Source organism: Myxocyprinus asiaticus, chromosome 35 (assembly GCF_019703515.2).
Source record: "Myxocyprinus asiaticus isolate MX2 ecotype Aquarium Trade chromosome 35, UBuf_Myxa_2, whole genome shotgun sequence".
In the NCBI taxonomy this organism is placed as follows: domain Eukaryota; kingdom Metazoa; phylum Chordata; class Actinopteri; order Cypriniformes; family Catostomidae; genus Myxocyprinus; species Myxocyprinus asiaticus.
Window position 1 is genome coordinate 14,809,090 of NC_059378.1, and position 22,552 is coordinate 14,831,641.

A 22,552-nucleotide genomic window follows, 5' to 3' on the forward strand; every position below is an offset into this window, starting at 1 on the left:
CCTGTCTATATAAGGTCCCACAGTCAACCGTGCATGTCAGAGCACAAACCAAGCCATGAAGTCCAAGGAATTGACTGTAGACCTCCGAGACAGGATTGTATCGAGGCACAGATCTGGGGAAGGGTACAGAAAAATTTCTGCAGCATTGAAGGTCCCAATGAGCACAGTGGCCTCCATCATCCGTAAAAGGAAGAAGTTTGGAACCACCAGGACTCTTCCTAGAGCTGGCCACCTGGCCAAACTGAGCGAATTTAATCCATTTAATCCAAAATGGATTCAATTCATTATTTTCCTCAAAATTCTACAAACAATACCCCGTAATGACAACGTGAAAGAAGTTTGTTTGAAATCTTTGCAAATTTATTAAAACGAAAAAAATCACATGTACATAAGTATTCAAAGCCTTTGCTCAATACTTTGTTGAAGCACCTTTGCCACCAATTACAGCCTCAAGTCTTTTTGAGTATGATGCTACAAGCTTGGCACACCTATTTTTGGGCAGTTTCTCCCATTCTTCTTGCAGGACCTCTCAAGCTCCATCAGGTTGGATGGGGAGCGTCGGTGCACAGCCATTTTCAGATCTCTCCAGAGATGTTCAATCGGGTTCAAGTCTGGGCTCTGGCTGGGCCACTCAAGGACATTCACAGAGTTGTCCTGGAGCCACTCCTTTGTTAACTTGGCTCTGTGCTTAGGGTCATTGTCCTGTTGGAAGATGAACCTTCGCCCCAGTCTGAGGTCGAGAGCGCTTTGGAGCAGGTTTTCATCAAGGATGTCTCTGTACATTGCTGCATTCATCTTTCCCTCGATCCTGACTAGTCTCCCAGTTCCTGCCGCTGAAAAACATCCCCACAGCATGATGCTGCCACCACCATGCTTCACTGTAGGGATGGTATTGGCCAGGTGATGAGCGGTGCCTGGTTTCCTCCAGACATGATGCTTGCCATTCAGGCCAAAGAGTTAAATCTTTGTTTATCATGGTCTGAGAGTCCTTCAGGTGCCTTTTGGCAAACTCCAGGTGGGATGTCATGTGCCTTTTACTGAGGAGTGGCTTCCGTCTGGCCACTCTACCATACAGGCCTGATTGGTGGAGTGCTGCAGAGATGGTTGTTCTTCTGGAAGGTTCTCCTCTCTCCACAGAGAAATGCTGGAGCTCTGTCAGAGTGACCATCGGGTTCTTGGTCACCTCACTGACTAAGGCCCTTCTCCCCCGATCGCTCGGTTTGGCCAGGTGGCCAGCTCTAGGAAGAGTCCTGGTGGTTCCAAACTTCTTCCTTTTACAGATGATGGAGGCCACTGTGCTCATTGGGACCTTCAATGCTGCAGAAATTTTTCTGTACCCTTCCCTAGAGCTGTGCCTCGATACAATCCTGTCTCGGAGGTCTACAGTCAATTCCTTGGACTTCATGGCTTGGTTTGTGCTCTGACATGCACGGTTGACTGTGGGACCTTATATAGACAGGTGTGTGCCTTTCCAAATCATGTCCAATCAGCTGAATTTACCACAGGTGGACTACAAACAAGTTGTAGAAACATCTCAAGGATGATCAGTGGAAACAGGATGCACCTGAGCTCAATTTTGAGTGTCATGGCAAAGGCTGTGAATACTTATGTACATGTGATTTTGTTTCATTTTTTATTTTTAATACATTTGCAAAGATTTCAAACAAACTTCTGTCACGTTGTCATTATGGGGTATTGTTTGTAGAATTTTGAGGAAAATAATGAATTTAATCCATTTTGGAATAAGGCTGTAACATAGCAAAATGTGGAAAAAGTGAAGCGCTGTGAATACTTTCCGGATGCACTGTAAGGATGGTTTGGTATCTACAAGGTGTTTTGGAGAATGACACAACTGTATTTCCTTGTTATCAGTGTTATCTCTTTCCTGTATAGCTCTTGTCGAGCCATGGAATTTCAAATGGGTTTTTAAATAAAATATTTTCCGATTTATGAGTAAAATAAGCTTTGTGTTGAACTTCACATAATTTTTCTTTCTCTATTTTTGTTGATGTAAAGGATACTTTATTGCTGATGAAATAAAGTATTATCTATTGAGAAAACAGCACTTATTTCCCATATGAATTAATAAAAAGCTGTGAACAGTAAACCCAGTGTAACAGTAAGCCCCCAGACATTCAAATAATAAACCCCCCTCTGTAGTCTAAATATAAATCTTCAGCAATGTGGCTGACTGAGGATAAATGTTGCTCTGGAGTCCGTGACTCTGTGAATGCCGAATTTCAGCACACTAGCATGCTAAGTAGGGCATCAGAAATTTTCAAAGTATGAGGTGTGGCTGGATTTATGTGTCTGTGAGGCAGCTTTATTTCTTAGTGTCCTGCCTCTAAACTCTTTATAACCAAGTAGCCACGTTAACAAAATGCTAGCTTGTACAACAGGGAGCTGTGTTCAGTTTAATGTGGCTGTAGCCACCCCCTTAAATAAAAAGTACAAATATTCAGTGAATGCTCCTCAGTGGCCATTAGGGATGACCCCTAGGGGACTCTCAGCAGATGCCAACCAGGAAAATAATACCTTACTCTGGAAAATGTAATGTTTTACAGCAGATAATAGTCTTGTATACTTAATTGAGGTGATGGGTAGATTTTTTAGAAGTTGCCGCTTACAGAATGTTGAAGGAATAGCTCACCCAAAAATAATAATTCTCTCATCATTTACTTACACTTATGCTGGCTCAAACATATGAATTTATTTCTTATGTGTAAAACAAATATATTTTCAAAGCGAAATTGTGTGTTTAGATCCATACCATGCAAGTCAATGGGGTCCAAAAATGAGTGAATGCAGTGTAGGGCTGGGTGATATGTTACAAAATTATATCACAATATTTTTCTGGCTATTGACGATATTCAATATATATCTCTATAATTATGTGTTTGCTTTTCAATAATCATTTAATCAAAACAGTCATTGTAGCCAAGCAGATTCAATATTTTATGGGCATTAAATAAAAATCTATTTCAAAATAAGGAAGGCATGTTTCTCACAGTTTTTCACTAAATGATCACGAGGGATAGTGATATTTAATCATTTTCATTAATATGCACTTTTATATTTATATTTTATATACAATAATACATAGTAGCTTAATAAAAAGCATTATTTACTTTCATATATTTATACTTATTTTAAAAAAAATGTGAATGAACAAGGTGTGCAAAAACGACTTCACTTATTTTTTGAAACCCAGTTGAATATTGCATAATACTAAATTATTACTGTGGGACCCAGTCAAGTTTATTATTATAATATAATAGGTAATTATCATTATTATTTTGAGGATTAGATTTGTTTTATATTAAAGTAATATATAGTCCTATTTACTTCTTCCCCTGGAGCATTTATTTTTACACTGAATGTGCAGCGTCAGTGTGTGTAACACAGTTTAAAATGTTCTGCATCTGGTGAAGTGCTGTCATCTCCTCCTTTTCTCTTATACTGTGTGTTTACAGAACTGCTCTAAAAATGCTAAAAGCCCATGAGCCCCATGCATGCACAGAACAGTGCGTCACCCACTTAATCTGAAATACCCACAGACCATATTTATCTGACTTTTAATCAATGCCTTTTGCAATTTACTAATCACATATTACCATATCTCAATCAAATGATGGCCTCAGCCCATGACATTTTTCCGAGTCCACACTTTGTGGGAATTTACACTTGGTTTGCTATTAATTTTAACATTCACATTCCATTTACAAACAACCAGATGCATTTAAGCTACTCTTCCTGTCTTACATGTGTCTCAAACCACCTCCTGAGGTTTGAGTGATCAGATAATCTTGAATGCGCCTTGGAGGGAATTTGCACTTTCGTGATCGGGTAGCTATCCGATCAGTGAAAATGCATGAAGTGACCAAGTGGAAATAACCCCTTAATTGATGTAATGCAAAGAAAATCAACGAGACCACATTATGTACGCTTTTAGGACCAGGGCATTAGAGTGTGTCTGAGTTTATGTTTCTATAGTATGCAGTTCTTTGTGTACACAACAAGAGTGCTCACTTCTGAATGTACACTTCTGTTGTGTGCACTTCTTATTGTAGACCATGTCTCCATTTTAGACACTTCAATTCTATATTAAGACATTTAGGACAGGGTGTGTAGTTCTGAGTGTACATGTCTGTAGTGTACACTTCTGAGTGAACACTTCTGTAATCTGCTCTTCCACAGGCTGTCAACTTTGGTGGCCTCCCTCATTATTCTCCATAGAGACACTTAGATGCTGAATTAGGGGAAGCCATGGAGAGTTGTTCAAAAGCATGACTTAATCAAGTGCTTGACTGCATTTAGCACTGTGAGACTCTTCAACAGCCAGCACTGCTCTGATAACCAGTTTAAGTCTCGTTCAGTAGTGCTGGATAATGGGAAATTGTCTATTTAATGAGTGTCTTATGGGTTATTAACTATCAAATTGAATGATCATAAAAGGTTGTGATCGTGTATGTGTGTGAATATTAACCTGACCATGAATGGAAAGAAGACACGAATGGTCTTGAAGCTGCTTTAGTAAAATGGATATCTGTTAATGTATCATGAAAAAGACTTGAAGTTGTGTCCCAAGGATACAGTTGTGCTCAAAAATTTGCATACTCTGGCAGAAATTGTGAAATTTTGGCATTGATTTTGAAAATATGACTGATCATGCAAAAAAAAAGTGTATTTTATTTAAGGATAGTGATCATATGAAGCCATTTATTATCACATAGTTGTTTGGCTCCTTTTTAAATCATAATGATAACAGAAATCACCCAAATGGCCCTGATCAAAAGTTTACATACCCTTGAATGTTTGGCCTTGTTACAGACACACAATAATTAATTAATTATAATTGTAATTTATAATTAATTATAATAATAATAATTGTATTTATTTATCACACATTATACGTTTGCACATTTACAGTGAAATTCTTTTTTTTTTTTTCACATATCCCAGCTAAGCTGGGGTCAGAGTGCAGGGTCAGCCATGCTATGGCGCCCCTGGAGCAGATAGGGTCAAGGGCCTTGCTCAAGGGCCCAACAGTGGCATTTTGGCAGTGCTGGGGCTTGAACCCCCAACCTTCTGATCAGTAACCCAGAGCCTTAACCGCTGAGTCACCACTGCCCCCGAAGGGTGACACACACAGGTTTAAATGGCAATTAAAAGTTAATTTCCCACACCTGAGGCTTTTTAAATTACAATTAGTGCCTGTGTATAAATAGTCAATGAGTTTGTTAGCTCTCACGTGGATGCACTGAGCAGGCTAGATACTGAGCCATGGGGAGCAGAAAAGAACTGTCAAAAGACCTGCATAACAAGATAATGGAACTTTATAAAGATGGAAAAGGATAAAAAAGATATCCAAAGCCTTGAAAATGCCAGTCAGTACTGTTCAATCACTTATTTAGAAGTGGAAAATTCGGGGATCTCTTGATACCAAGCCAAGGTCAGGTAGACCAAGAAAGATTTCAGCCACAACTGCCAGAAGAATTGTTCGGGATACAAAGAAAAACCCACAGGTAACCTCAGGAGAAATACAGGCTGCTCTGGAAAAAGACGGTGTGGTTGTTTTAAGGAGCACAATATGACGATACTTGAACAAAAATTAGCTGCATGGTCGAGTTGCCAGAAAGAAGCCTTTACTGCGCCAATGCCACAAAAAAGCCTGGTTACAATATGCCTGATAACACCTTGACACCTCACAGCATCTGGCACACTGTAATTTGGAGTGACGAGACCAAAATAGGGCTTTTATGGTCACAACCATAAGTGCTATGTTTGGAGAGGGGTCAACAAGGCCTATAGTGAAAAGAATACCATCCCCACTGTGAAGCATGTGGTGGCTCACTGATGTTTTGGGGGTGTGTGAGCTCTAAAGGCACGGGGAATCTTGTGAAAATTGATGGCAAGATGAATGCAGCATGTTATCAGAAAATACTGGCAGACAATTTGCATTCTTCTGCACGAAAGCTGCGCATGGGACTCTCATGGACTTTCCAGCACGACAATGACCCTAAGCACAAGGCCCAGTTGACCCTCCAGTGGTTACAGCAGAAAAAGGTGAAGGTTCTGGAGTGGCCAGAAGGTCTCCTGACCTTAATATCATCGAGCCACTCTGGGGAGATCTCAAATGTGCGGTTCATGCAAGACGATCAAAGACTTTGCGTGACCTGGAGGCATTTTGCCAAGACGAATGGGCAGCTATACCACCTGCAAGAATTTGGGGCCTCATAGACAACTATTACAAAAGACTGCACGCTGTCATTGATGCTAAAGGGGGCAATACACAGTATTAAGAACTAAGGGTATGCAGACTTTTGAACAGGAGTCATTTATTTTTTTCTTTGTTGCCATGTTTTGTTTTATGATTGTGCCATTCTCTTACAACCTGCAGTTGAATATGAATCCCATAAGACATAAAAGAAATGTGTTTTGCCTGCTCATGTTTTCTTTAAAAATGGTACATACTATAGTACCAATTCTCCAAGGGTATGCAAACTTTTGAGCACAACTGTATGTGTGTACCATCATATTTTTCCCTTTAAAAGTGATATACTATTTCATAAGTAAAAAACTTTATTAAAATGAAATCATCCTTTCAAGAATTCAATGCTTCAAGGTTGTGTAAGTCTCCTCTTTTTTTTTTTATCACTTTATCTTATGCTTGTCAGTGGAAGGTGACCTAAAAAGTCAACCTATATAAAAATCTATATAAAAGATTTTATATAATAACCAATTAAAGTGAAAATTTTACGAACTATCATTACATTTCTTTTTAATAAGCACTTTTTTGGTTTTATAATCAAAATTAAACTATAAAACTGTCAACCCTGTTACCTTTCTGAATGCATAATATATATATTTTTAATATGCAATTTATTGATATTTAAACTAGAGCTGTCAAAATTAATTAGTTAAAGCATGCGATTTATTAAAGTTTAATGCATACTTTTTTTCCTTTTTTTTTTTCGATTAATGTATTTACCGTTAATACAGCATGAACCAGCATAAACAATAGTTGGAAGGGCGGAACATTTGCGATCTGTCCGCCCGAAGTCATTACACTGACGCACACACCACAAACACACACAGCAATGATTCGGTGTCAGTGTGGAGAAAGTGAGAAAGGAGCTCTTAACACTTTTTGTTGTACAAAACAAGCCTAGATGGAACTTGTGAAAGAAATCAAGTGGAGTTCAAAGCGGCGCTTTACACTGGCGCTGATGCGAATCATGAATGCGGCTTCACGATTGCTGTAACAAGGCCGATAGCCACAGTCTGCCGGCTGATTAATATTGTAGAGGACAAGAGTTTAAGAGATTTAATGCCCATTGTAATGAAAATACAACCTATGTTGGGATTAGTTCTTTTGATTAGTCAAACTCCTACGAAAAGTTATGTAATTAATCGTGATTAAAAATTTGAATTGACTGACATCACTAATTTAAACGTTATATACCTGATAGAATGTTTAAAATCTTACAAAAAGGTACTTTAAAAATCTGCTGATGCATAGTATGTTTCAGAGTAAGATCTTTTTTTATGTCTATGTGTGTTTTAGTTATCAAGGATGAGCCCCAGGAGATGGCTGAACCTGCAGGAGTACCAGAGCAAGAAGCTTATGAAGGACAGTGGTGTGACAGTGCAGCGGTTCTTTGTGGCTGACAGTGCGTCTGAAGCTCTGGAGGCTGCCAAGAGACTCAGTAAGTGCCACTTTGATTATTCCAAGCAGCTCACTATTAACTTGCCTAACACGTGGTGGATAATTCTCTGACAACATAGTGCCATTTTTTTTTTTAGCTGCCTTTCATAGCTTTCTGAGCAAGAAGCAATAATGCGATTAAATGAATAATACTTAATTGATAACATACTAATGAGGTGATGTTTAGTTGATAACTGGATTAGTGCTTCTATGCAGAGATCTTTCCTCTCACACAATGAGAAGGAGCATGACAGAATTAGCCAATGAGACAAGAAAGTTGCCAACACAAATTGCATTGCATGTTTTTGCTTTTATTGTGGTCGACATGCCTTCAAGGGTCAACAGGACTGAAGATCTCTTATTTCTTCTGCTGCTTCTACGTTCATGCTCCTACTCCCTCATCGTTTTATCCATGCATATATCCTTGTTAGTGGTGCCTACTAAGCAGTGTCAGAAATTAACTTTACATTAAATGTGCACTCAGTAATTTTTTCCACATTAAAAACATTTTACTCAATGAAAGAAATTGTATTTTGTATAAAATCATGACCACTTACTGAGGTGAAGACTCCAGTCATATCAGTAACTTTACAAATGCTGTTTTATACTACACGAAGAGCGTCTCATCATGGGGGCAGCCATGTTGGAATCTACTCTCTTAATTGCAGTTATCAACCTATTATTGGACACTTTAATTCAGAGTGAGGATTTATTAGCTATTACTCTATGAATTAAAGGTACATCAACTCATATTTTATGCCATATTACGTATAACTAGGACTATAATATAATTAAGAACTATATTAGATGTTATTAGTAAAAAAAAAAAAAATTAGGGCATTTTTTGCCTGGTTATTTGGCATTTTTGCCCTGTGCCCCCCTTAATTTCTGATGCTGCTACTGGGGGACTTGAACAAATCCCTGACCCTAGGTATTAAACTTTGGAGCATGACTCGCCTGCTCCGATTGGGCTAAATCATGGGGCTTGTTGAATAGAGGTGTGTTATCAATTTTCTACATGATAAAACTTGAACAATGATACAATGGACAAAAATCTTATATTACATCGAAGAGAGACTCAAGCCATATATATGGATCAGAATATCATAGAGACTTCGGGGTGGGCTCTTTTAGCAGTAAACAACCATCCAGAACAACTTAGCAACACCTCAGCAACCACCCAAATTCAAACCACTTCCCCTTTTGGCCGAAGCTGGAAGTGTTGTTGACCATTTCCCAAGTGAAATGTCTACAAGGTAACGCTAAAAGAGAGTTGTATTTTTAGTTGTATTTGATGTAATATAGCCAACGAGAATGCATATTTTATTACCCATATCCCCTAATCCTAAATCAACCGTCAGTGGAGTAAACATTTTATTTTAGAACGAAAATGCAACCTCCGAACCGCCCTCACCATTGTTTGCGTGAACGCGATTACTTCCTGTTTTCTATGGGACCAGAACCTGTGTCTCGAAGGTTGGTCATGCAACAAGCTATCAGTAGCACCATAGGGAAAGGTGAACACATTTTAATTGATTCAAACATATCTGATGGGGGATTACGCTTGTCAATAATTCAGCAGAATGGGGTCAATTTCAGGGTACATTAACATTCGGAAGCAGCATGTCGACTTTCAATTAATTGGTTGTACTGATTCACATCACAAATTGGTCAGAATTATTCAAAAGGGAATTTTGATTATTTTTAAAAACTCATCACTCCACTCATCACAAAAATATAATACTAAACAAAATGCTGAAAAAATCATGGAAATTTCATTCACCAGTTGAGCTGTACCCATCAGCGCTGGTGCAATCCAAGCCTTATCCATGATGTGGACTGATATTGACTGCTGCTCTTTCAAACCCACATTCAGTGTCATGTATGAGAGACAGTGGATGCTTTCCAGAGGCTCTGCTGCATTTCACAGGTGTAATCTGCTTATCTCACTGTACACAGTGGGCTTTAGCTTGCCATGTTGCTGTCTTCTGCTCTTGCTGTATGTATGTGGCACTGGCAAAATATTTCCATACAAATGCTCTATTGGGATTTGTCATTCATATGAATTAGACTCTACAGTCTTAGTGCTTTCTCTGGTCAGCCGTGAGGATGAGACAATGACATAACCTTTTTCCGACTCTATTTGAAAACATACTCCAAGATGGCATTTCTAGTCCAGCACATTCAGTGTTTCAGCCTGGTCCCAGTGGGGTAGGGCATGGCCCGAGCCGGGTGACATGTACGAGGCAACCAAGTGAGACGTGAAGGATTTCTGTGACTGTGATAGTGCATTGAGCTGTTTTCCCTAGTGCAGAGTTGGTGCCCACTTACCCATGTGGCAATTCAGCTGGCAGCTCAATCTCAGCTCCACTGTCTACGGTGCAAATATAGTTGTGTTGCAATACTCCAAAGTCTTGCAGAGATACACTAAATGGCCAGAACATATGTAGACACACCTTCTAATTATTGGGTTTTGCTTTTTCATCTACACCCACTATAAACAGGTGCCTAAAATCAAGCATAGAGCCATGCAAACTCCTTAGAAGTTTTAAGTAGAATGGATCGTACCTTTTCTGTATCAGTTGGGAGATAATGCAGTCGAGACTTGAACCTACATGCTTTGCAAGTGCTTGGCTCTAATGTGTCAAGCAAATGCACTACCTGCTGGTCTTTGCACAAGGGAGTATAAGGCAGGGTTTGGGCAAATACCTCGTGATACAATACATTAGGTTTGCGTGGTATACAGTACTAACGAAATATTACGATAACAAAAAATTTCAAGCGGCACAATATCATCTTTTTGTTAATTTCGGTACCATATTAAAGTATGCAGCCATTAGCAAAATGTAATGTAATGTGAGTTTCGAGATGAAATCAATGACCATTTGAAAATAATAAAAAAAGCCTCTGTATGGCAAGTGTGATCATTAAAGAGCAGAAGGATGCCATTTAATGAAATAATATACAGTCACATGTGCTGCACACCACAGTATGAATAAGAGGCACCTCTCTGCCTTGTCATCTCCTTTGCACACACACACACACAGGCACGCACACGAACACACACACAAATGCAACACACACTATTAATGCTTGATTTTCATGCAGTGTGTCCAATAGTATCCATCTGCAGAGCCACAGATCAGTGTGTTGAGTGTTTTTCCTTTCTCCTTTGCAGCTCAGAGATTTCAGCTCAGGATGGAAGGAAGAATTAATTAAACAAAGTTTATTTTAATACTCTAGAAAGAGCAGTGAAATACTGTTAGGCTTCTTCCAGCACATTTAAGGGAAAAAAGGATGAAAAGAGAAGTGACTGGACTTCGAAAGTGTGAGTTTCCTCTGACGCTCTTGCTTTATTTGTTGACTGACTGCAGGCTGTGGCGCTAATGATCCCACACCTGTCCCCAAAGTGGATCCTGTGTTTGGCATGGAGGTAGGGGGGCTGCCCATTTTAAATGACCCCCTGTGCCGTTAAGTAATCTGACTGTCAAAGAGGCAAGTTTGATGCTGCCTTCATCAGTCACCAACCGCCACTCGATTATGCAGCTCTGCTTGCTGCCAAAACACACACATACAAACACATGCACATTAACGCATGCACACACAAAGGAACAATGAGAGAGAAGACGAAAGATAAAGTGAGTTTGATAGAGGACGAGAATGATGGAGGGAGAGAAAGATGGAGTGAGATGGAGGCACACAGCAAAGATAAAATATACTGCCACTGACTTCTGATTGGTGATATGTTGGGAATATTTTTCCACCAAAATGAGATGGCGCAGTAAATCAATGAGAGAACTGATACATAGCTCGTCCTTAGAAAGAGTCTCTAAGGCTATCCCCACTGTACTCTTGGCCTATTTAAAGGGGTAGTTCAACCAAAAATTAAAATTATTTAATTGTTTCTCACACTTATGACGTTTCAATCCAGTATGACTTTCTTCCATAGAACACAAAATGAGATGTTAGGCAGAATGTTAGCCTCAGTCACCATTCACTTCATTGTGTCTTTTTTCCACACAGAAAGTCATACAGATTTGGAACAACAATAGGGTGAGTAAATGATAACATAAATTATTTTGGGGGTGAACTATCACTTTAAGAGGAAGAGATCTGCCTAAGTCTGAAGGTTTGGTGAATTGGAGAGGGTTCCTCATTTTTGGAGGGTGTTTGGAAAACAGTATGATTTCAGCACCTATAATCAAAACTGTATTTACCTCCAAAGGGCCCTTTTCATTGGTTAAAAATGTGTCATGAAGCATTTTGATTTTGAGTTCCAGTACAACCTTTATTCCTAGAACACAGTCTTCACCCCTGAAAGCAAAATAAATGTAAATCATTACTTTTTCTGCCTTTCCATTCTGGTACTCGCAAACAGCCGTGCTCTGATGTTCCCCAGCCAATGAAAGAGCCAAATTATTTTGGCCTGCTTTGTTTCTCCTACAGCTCCTGTTGACAGATGCATCTGCTGGGTAAATGTTGATGGATTTGTCCCCTAGAATGTTCCAGAATGGTTTTCTCACTGTCTGTATTATTCAGGCCTACCAGGACTGTGCGCTGAACAGCATAGACAGAGAAATATTGAGGTGTTTCTTTCTCCTTGTCCAGAGTCTTCAGACACAAAAAATGATTCCACATATTTAGACAGACATATCCCAAAATCTGGCAGAAGTTAAGCCATGCAGGTGTTCTTTCCCTTCCTTACTGTTGCTCCTCTTGCTTTTATTTGCTTCTTTCACTAACTCGTTTCTCAATTTTCTCTCCTCACTTATTAATTCAGGAATAAGAGCCTGTTTTAAATGACAGAGAAAGTTAAACTTAAAATTAACAGGAGAGAGCTGTATTAATACATTTCAGAGAGGTATGAATATTCAAAGTAAACCGCAATGGTTTATGTATGGCAGTCAAATCTCATGTGTCCTTATTAGAGAGGCAGAGAGTTTCATATGTCAACCTACGAACAGCAGTAGGCAGAATTACCCTGACATTCAAAAACTCTGAGAAGAAAAAGACAGATGCATATGGCATAACGCAAAGGGTTTGGCTCTACTGGCTCGACAAGTTAAGACAACTTTGAGAAAAGGTTTTGATAGTGGCCTTATGGGAAAATGTGAAGTAGGTAGGATAAGTTACTTTTGTCACATTTCCATTTGGTGGGAGAAATGGACTCTCAATACTTTATCTGCACCTGATTACTGTATTTTTCCTTAACAGCTTTTCACATCATCTGGATTGAGACCATTATCAATCACAACGACTGCTTTGATCATTGTTGGAAATAATTAACACGGTGATGGTTTTTGAAATATGAGACTGAAGGCATTTCAAGGACACTGCACCCGTGTCCCATTTTCTGTCATAACACCATTACACAGACATGAGATTTTCATCTCAATAGTGTTGTCACGGTACCAGCATTTCAGAAATCGGTACCCATACCAGTGAAATTTCACGATTCTCGATACCAATTTCGATACCACAGAAAAAAATTGGATATGATAATATGCTATTGAACACACTCATTTAGCCTAAAGATAAATTTCAATGTAAATAATAAATTAAAAGATATGCATGTTTCCTTCAAGTGTTTCTAACACTTATTTGTTTTTAAGCAGGACCCTACTGAAATCTTTTTTATTTTTTCCAGAATTCCATGTTTTAAAGTTTAATTTAATGTCATTATCAAAATGGTGTCAAAAAATATCTTAAACTTTTACAAACTTTTAACAAGTAAAAAATAGAACAATTACTTGTCAACATACCATTGCATTTTTTTAACAAATTTTTATTCAGTACAAAAGCTCTCTTGCTTGTGATATATTGCTTAATTTGTATTATAATTACAATCATTATTCATTAATCATTATTTATTGTTATTATTATTTATACAGTGAGGATTACATTTTAATATACAGTTATAATATATTTCTGTTGCAAGTTCTTCAATTTCAGGCGTTTAGCTTTTATTATGTATCATGCTTTTATTTTGACGTGTATTTTTGATGGAAGTTTAACTTCTCCGGATAAACTGTTCGCTACATGGCACAGTGTGATCATTAAAGCGCAAATACTGTGATTTAATTATATAAATTATATAAAAATAATGCTTCAGAGTGGATTAGTGCTCTGCTCTGTCATCTCTCATATAACGTGAATGATTATGATAGTCTATGGAGTTTCCAGTGTATGAGCGATCTGCTTCATACATTCATTTAAAGCTCATGCAACACATACAGACTAAGATTGCAGCATTTCGTGGTTTAATAATCACACTAGGACATCACGATTTTAATTTGATTAGTTGTGCATTTCAGTGTAAAAGGAGCAACAGAGCACATGCTCAAATAAGCGTGAGATCATTTGAAAGCAGTCGTGTGTCAGTAAGACTCTGGGTACCGAATTATGTCGGTGCTCGGTACTACCGGTACTGTAGAATCACTGGTATCACTACATCTTTTTTTTTTATTTTAGGACCGACTTGTTACCGAAGTACTGCTACTTTTGACAACACTGTCACATGTTTCTCAAAGTCCTGGGGCCGGTTGCACCAGCTGTGCATAAGTTAAAACTTAGCCTAGTTGTGGCAAATTTTAGCCTAATTTAATATTTGAGCATTGCACCTTTAAACTTAGGTAGGACGTAACCCTATGTATGAACTAAATATTGAGGAAGCCTCCGACCAGGAGTAACGGATGGAATAAAAAAGCAAACTAATATTTTATGCCATCAATGAGCTCATGTTTTGTGTGAAAGGCATCAATCCTTTCGACATACAGTATGATGTTGACATTTACACTTCTTTACATTTACGAGAGAGAAACAAATCTTACATTTAAGCGTCTCTTCAGCATGAAACAATTCAAACGGTGCAGTTTTCAGGGTGCGTCGCCCAGTGTCAAGTTTCAACACATTCAAAATATATATAGGATATTAAAATGAATAAATGTCTATTTTTCCAGCCTGTTGTATTAGTATTTATTTATCACCCCTTATTTATTTTGGATACAGTTCCTATTTATTGTTATTTACACAGGGCAAATATATTTATCAAATTACTTTTATTATGTATCGTATTTTAATGGGGATAAAATGTATTACAGCTGACAGTTACGTGAGCAAACAAGATTTGAACATCAACCGTAACTAGATAAAATTGAAATTCACGGCTTTTTAACGGTTCTGTGTACAAATTTGAAGGCTGCTTATTGGATAAATACAGGTAAACGTCATATTATGCGACTACGCATCACTTTACGGAGAGCTTATGACCTACTGGTTAAGTCTTGCCTTAAGAACAGGTGGTGCAACCAAATCAAGCACTGACTTAGTTACAAACTAACTAGTAGTTACTAAGCCCTTAGTGTGAAATTTACATGCTAACTTACGTGAGAACTTACGCACAGCTGGTGCAACCCTACCTGTAGAGCAAGCTGTGAACCTTGTTGGTAATGGAGTTTCAGGGAGTTTGACAGATCTGGGCTTAAACCATTGATAGTTGATTGACATAAGGCATAGTGCAGAACATTACTTTTTCATTTAAGAGTGTTTATAAAATTGTTGTACTAGAATATTATAGTCTTGCATAGTCAGACTTTTGACTATTGGTGCAATGTCTGTTTCACATTGCACATTATGCTGGGCAATAATTTGGAGAGGAAGGGGCCTTCTGACCAACATGTGGTCAGCAAGTGATCAATGTGGGATTGCGAATTTAAGTGTAACTATAAGATCAGGTGGTATTCTGTCTTTCAAATAACATCACATGAAAAACTGAAGTGATGCACATTCTATTGGGCTTTCAAGGTATTTGGTATCATGATTCTGTGAGATCATCTACACATGGCTGCATCCTGTTTGTCAACTTGAACAAGAGTTTATGTGAATGAAAACTTGTTTCTCATGCTAACTAAGACTATCACCTATTGTCTGTGATGGCTCAAGGTGCCCCAGCCCCATTCTGTGAATTGGTGGCCATTGTTCATGATTCAATCAATGTCTGAGTCAAATGTAAATGCTTTGCAATAGGTGTCGACCCTTCCTCATTTCTATGAAAATTAAATTGTCTGAGTGATATAGTTATGCTGATTGGATTAGGGCTGGACAAACCCCATTCTGTGGCGGGTTCAACTGCATTCTTTGTTTAAGGTTCACCTGAATACTTTGTAACCAACTGGAAGGACTGCCCACTGAATGCCTATAAAATACAATGTATTCCTCCCTTAGTTAGACTTGATGACTGCAGCGTGAGACAGCACCGTCTGACGTGTAGACTGATTCTCCCGATCTTCTTCAATAAAGAATCCTGCTGAAACTTTACACGAGTCTCCTGGTCTTCTCTGAGAGTTTCCAACACAGCAGTTCTTTTTTAAAAGGTGCATTCAGTAATTTTTTCCTCATTAAAAAAGTTTAACTCCTAAAGACATTAATTATAATTTAGCAATTTATGTAGGAAATCAAGACCTCTCACATTATAATGAATATTCCAGTCATATCAGTAACCTCATAAAAGCCGTTTTATTCTACATGGAGAGGGTCCGCACATGGGGGCTACCATTTTATAATCACATGACCAGCCAAATACTACTCACTTAATCTCAGTTACTGTCCTGTTAATTGACACTTTCACTCATTGATTAAATTAATCATGACTGACTGTGAATCTCTACAATGTCATCTGAAACTGAAAACTATTGATTTTAAATGATGCTACATCCAAGCCGTTTGGTGTCATTGTAAGTCCAAGATGACACAAAGACAAAAGTTAATGAATGCACTTTTTAATTTTTAGGTTATTTGTCTGTAAAATCCGTTTTTTTTTTCTTCTTTTTTTTCTTCATGCAGTCGCTGGTAGGGGTGGGTAAAAATATTGATTTTCTGTTGCATTGCGATCTCCGTTTAAACAATCTCGATATCAATTCTTAAATCCCAAGATCTATCTTTTACTCTGAGCAACCTTCTACTACAGTGAGAGGAAATTGCTCGCATTAGCAACCAGATTTCGCACATTGTGACTAAAATGTATATTGACAAATGGCTGGTAAATGTTTAGGTTTCACTTACCAGTGATTGTGTAGCATAGTGGTGGACTATTCAGCAGCGAGATATTTTCACTGTGTGTTGAGAGTAAAAGTTGTTCCGCATGTCTAAAGACGAGATCCACACAACACATTTATCATTAACCCATTTGTCTGTTTTAATACCCTTTCTGTTCTCTACGTACAGTCAGTTGTTGATCAAAAACAACAAAAAAGAAACATTTAATTCTAATCACGCGTAGGAAAAATGAGATAAAGCCGTTCAAGTGTCTCTTGTTAACATGCGCTCATTTACAGACGCTGTTTATAGAAATGCCATCTTTCTTAGAGATACAGTACCAATTTTTTACGTGATCAACAAATCAATAGTACAAATTATGATAATAAACATGTAACAAAAAATAATAGATGCCATATATTATCATATTGATTGATTGAATACATGGCTTTGTTCATAAAAGCTAAAATGTGATCAAAATTATGAAAAACGAATAAAATGTAATTGGTAAAGTTTATATTTTCATATTGTTCATAGTTAGCAGTTTCCCTGTATAATTAACAGCATTAGCTGGTAGAAAATTTCTTTCATACGTAAGCAAAAGGGGCATTACAACTGAAATATACCCATATGAATCGAAATCAAATCAGAATCGAATTGAATCAAATCGAGAGCTTGTGAATCAGAATTGAATCTGAAAATCTGTATCAATACCCAGCGCTAGTCCAATGGTTTTTTTTTAAAAAAAAAATGTATTGCTTGTTTTTCCCAATCAGGTTGTATGAAGTGGCATATATCTGAGCCCAGTGCTGCAATAGAAATACATGTCAGCAAACCTGAACATTCAAAATGATTGACATGCAGAGCGGTGCCTCCAAGTGCCTTTCTGATTGGCTAACACACACAGGCCACACTCCGATTCCTTTTTTGCTGTTTTTGAGCCTATGGCTGTGTTATTTCTTAGGACACCTGTATCAGGGATGTCGGGCACCATGTAAAACCACCTCCAACTCTGTTGTTAACTCATCTTTTGTTGTCATTTCTTGTGATAAATGTTATCTGTGGAATTGACTGGTCTGGCTTTTTGAAAATGTGCTAATTTATGATGGCCTTTATTTTCTTTTTATTATGTATGAAAGCTTTTTTATTTAAACTTTTCTCATTTTTGAAGAATGCCTCTGATAGGCATCCTCTGGCACAGAGCTGTTGGTTGGCTGGCCTTGTTGCTTTCTCTGATCCAAGATAAAAATTATTTTTTTTCCCTTTTATTAAAAACAATCTTTAGAGTTAATGGTGCCCAGTTCTTGCATGTCACCTTTCCAATAACATAAACTCAACTAGATGGGTACACCAGGACATCTGCCGGATGCTGTGTATACAGGTGCATCTCAATAAATTAGAATGTCATGGAAAAGTTCATTTCAGTAATTCAGCTCAAATTGTGAAACTCGTGTATTAAATAAATTCAGTGCACACAGACTGAAGTAGTTTAAGTCTTTGGTTCTTTTAAATGTGATGATTTTGGCTCACATTTAACACAAACCCACCAATTCACTCTCTCAACAAATTAGAATAAATCATAAGACCAATAAAAAAAAAACATTTTAGTGAATTGTTGGCCTTCTGGAAAGTATGTGCATTTACTGTATATTACAATTTACACTGAAATTGTTAATTGCCTGAAAAAAATCCTTGTCCCCTTCAACTGGTACACCACTTCTATGACATGTAAAGTTATTTGTGTATTTATTTTGTACTTATTTTTAATAAAAGCATTAGTGCAAGGCCGAACAAGTGTGCAAAAAAGCAAAACAAAATTATTATTAATAATTTAAAAAGAGTGTTTGATTTCATGGCATTGGTGTTATCAGTGTTAAAACCTTTTTTCTTTTCTTTTTTTAATGCTTAAAAAAGAAAAAAAATTTACAAAATGTTGTGGAAAATAATTAAGGTCAAAGTTCAGAGGCTGCTTAAATATGCATATAATGATTTTCCCCAGCATGTTAAAAGTGATTAATTCACATTTTAACTAATATTTTCACTCAAAAATATTTGGTGTTGTACCCCATTTAACCCTCAAAATTTGATGTTGTAACCCATTTATCCCTCGTTAGTGTTAACTTAGTGTTAACTTGCTTCGTTCATGAAACAAAATAAAATATTAAAAGAAAGAACCACAGACAAGTTGTCCTTTATGAATACAAATTAATGTCAACATGTTACAAAATATTTACCCTCAGTGTTTATAGCCAAAAACTGAACTAAATGGAAAATTTCAGTATTTTGTAAGTTGGAAAGTCATTTTCTGAGAATGACCCATTTGCAGTTTTGGTTAGTTCCTCACATAAATCTGTTGTGTGACTTTAGAATACATGAAACACAGCACGAGTCATATGGAATACTGTTTACGGACCCAGTTATTCACTTTTGTTGGAAAGCGAAGTGCATTTTAAGGGAGCACACTACAACTGCACATCAATTTCGTCATGAATGAACCAAGAATTGTTACTGCGAGAATGTGTAGTTAAAGATGCTCATTGTTGTACTTGTAATAAGTGGTGTTTTATAAAAAAACAAATTAACTGTATGATTAAAATATTTTTATTTAAAATTATCAAAAAGAATTTGCTTTAATGACATCTCGAGCATAGTCCTTGAAAACAAATAAATATATGCTTGAAAAGTCCTTGAAAGTCCTTGAATGTAACTTTGAAACATCTGTACGAACCCTGCTAAATGGAATTTGGGCTCCCATAAAATGGCCAAAAAGGTCTTCTAGTAATGCAGAAAGCTCCACATTTATGGATCGTAAAGAATTGTAATTGGAGAAATGATTTGTGCAGTGGTTGTTAAAAATGCCTTTCAAATGATTGTACAGATACACACAAAGGGAATACAAGGTGTGTTTGAGAGAGCTCACAAATCAAAATATAATTTCAGTTTGCTGACAGCTCGGCTGCGTTGATATTACACATGGAACATTATCATACCTCATGCCTCCAAACCTCACAGTGTTGCCAGCGTTCTGCAAGCAGAAGTTGCAACACCATTATTTTGGTGATGTGGGCTCTAAATTGCATGTTTTATTAGAGGTATTCAAGGGTCCATTGAGTGCCAAATTTAGAAGAAGAAATACAGTCTCGTTTTTTTTGTTCCCTTCGCACACTGCGTTTGTTCTAAAGATTTCAGGCTTCTTTCAGCTGGCTGCTGCATAAGGTAAATGCAAATTCTCCTTTGAAACCAGATGCTTTCTGTCTAGTATTGAGAGACGGAACTTCATTGTTTCATAGTAAGTAGAGGTGAGGTATAGGTGAGGGATAACTGATGTGAAGAGAGGTGTAAAAAAAAAAAAAAAATGTTTAGCATGATGACCGAAGAGGTTAGACCTTTAGGTAATTATTGAGAGAGGGAGGTGCTTCGTGGAGGCCATTCATTTCTGACCTAACATTGTCATTGCTCTCCATACTGTGTGTAGTTGTTGCTCTACATTAGGGCTGGGTATTGTTACAGATTTTCAGATTCAATTTGATTCCGATTCACAAGCTTTCGATTCAGTTCTGATTTTGATTCAGTGCCGTTTGTTTTGGGTATACTGTGTTTCAGATATAATGTCCCTTTTGCTTACATATGAACAAAATGTATACATTGTAGACACACAGCACATAATTTGGTTGCAAATGCGAGTGATATCCTCTCATTCTAGTGGAGGGTTGTGCATAGATCGATCTTGGGATTTAAGAATCGATATCGAGATTGTTCAAATGAAGATCACGATGCATCGGAAAATCTATATTTTTACCCACCCACACTCTACATTGCAGTCATTCTATATATTTCTGTATAGCTGTATAAACCACTTTCATCCTGGCCACAACAAGTGGGTCTAATCTTTAGAGAGCCTCAGGCACGCCCAATAACAACAATACCACAGCAGATCAGTGGTAAACGGCCTTACAGATGTGAATCACTATCAATTGCTATGGAATGGAAATCTGTGGTCGCAAAATTGTTTAAAATATAGGGGAGACCGTGGCTAGTTGTCACACTTTTACTATAGTGAATATTTCTCAGAGTAGGTTTATTTTTTAAAGTAAATTTCTGTATAGCCACATACCTCAAGCCTTGGCTACAAAAAAACAAAAAACAAAAAAAACATTGAATATTTTCAGCATTATTGCCCAGGAAAAAAGATATACATTTGAACTTGAACATACGTTAAGATGGACAACAGGGAATGTTGTCCCAGGCACTATGATAAAAGGGACACACTAAGGTCCTCTATGCTATAGCGTACTCATTGGGTCTGGGGGGGGAGACTCTGTGAATTCAAGTAATGGCCCAGTCCCTATTGACCCTGTTTCCACCTGGTATTAAGATGCGTTTCGAGAAATCCGATCACATGTGGTCAGGTGAGACACATCGCTGTTTACACCTGGTCATTTAAATGCATCTCCTGTGACCACTTGTGTTCGGATTTGGAGGGGAGGGTCTCTGTTTCATGACGACAGACATCAATCACTATGTCAGTGTGTTACTGCATGATATTAAAACACAACCAAGTCAGAAAAGACAAAGCAAGCACAAAAAAAATAAATAAATGGCGTGCTGTTTCTCACAGATGCGGTTGAAATTTAATCTAAGCACAACGCAACATGTCAAGCAGAATTATCCATTATTTTAGTGGATTACCTGTATCAAAGGAGCTTTAGATGTTTGTGCTTGTCATCTGTGTTGATATCAGACACACTAAAGAAGATCCGCGAAGCGCTCATGTTTGTTTATGTATCCGCTTTTTAAAATTTTCAGATCGGACAGCTATTTCTTTTTAAAGCTGCTTGTAACTGGCAAACTTTAAACTCTTGTTTAAGCGCAGTGGTTGATTGACAGGTGAGGGGCGGCGCTTCACTGCTGCCAGGACGCATACAGGGCAGATTAGCATTTACACCTCAAATGCGATGTGGACACATGAGTTTTTGATCACATTCATATGTGGTTTCTGTAATCCGATCACAAAATGTTTCAGACTATGTTTAGACCTGTATTTAGGGCTGACCACATGTGATTGGATCACCTGAAACACATCTTAATGCCTGGTGGAAACGGAGCCATTGTCTACCATAGTACACATAGTGCTTCTGAACAGTGAATGACCTGGTTTTTTTAGACTGCATGATGTTCTTCTGACCAGCTTCTTGCCAACATGTCTTGCTGTGTGAGTCTGTTAAATCTGAGCAATAGCTTTGCTCTTTACTGGGGAACTGAAGGGAGATAGGGGACAAGACGGCAATGTTGATTGACGTGGACATGAATGTTGACAGCTCGTGGAGTGTTTCAGAGGGTAGAATAAAGCAGGAAGCTAGCCAGAGGTCAGATGCTGCACCCGCATTTACAAACTCGCTCTAGCTCAATCATAGCCAGCCTGCCTTAGAAGGAAGGCGGGATACTCGTTTCTCTCTCGTCTCCCTGGTTTGATATTGTGCTGGGATAATAAATCAGAAAGGGTAATGAAAGCCCCTCAGCTTCCCCGAGGAAACTTTCTTCATCTAATTACTTCAGCCTTCTCTGGTGAGCTTGAAATATGTTTTTTGGGTGCCAGTACAATCTCTCTTGGATTAATCCCTCACAAAACAGATGTTTACCATACAAGCATACTGAGTAGAACCAGTCTTTATCTTGTTAGTGTCTGTGAAATGGACAGTTGATCATGTGTAGAAATAACTGGGCAGATCAGGAAACATAAAATTTGAGGCCAAGCAAGTCAAAGATTTTGGAAACAAAGTTTCGACACTTAAATTAGTTTGACCTGTGTTT

General features: G+C 37.8%; 1 protein-coding gene across 4 annotated transcripts in view; it reads left to right on the top strand.

Moving 5' to 3' along the window:
* Nucleotides 1-22,552, top strand: part of LOC127426279 (succinate--CoA ligase [GDP-forming] subunit beta, mitochondrial) — a 155,716-nt gene that overhangs the window by 26,789 nt on the left and 106,375 nt on the right. For 3 of the 4 annotated variants that reach the window (XM_051672976.1, XM_051672986.1, XM_051672984.1), the window contains exon 2: nucleotides 7,568-7,709. In XM_051672976.1, the coding sequence (XP_051528936.1) occupies nucleotides 7,568-7,709 (142 nt within the window). Of the gene's footprint in view, nucleotides 1-7,567; nucleotides 7,710-22,552 lie in introns of those variants that run through there. The other variant, XM_051672985.1, reaches the window with a different exon arrangement.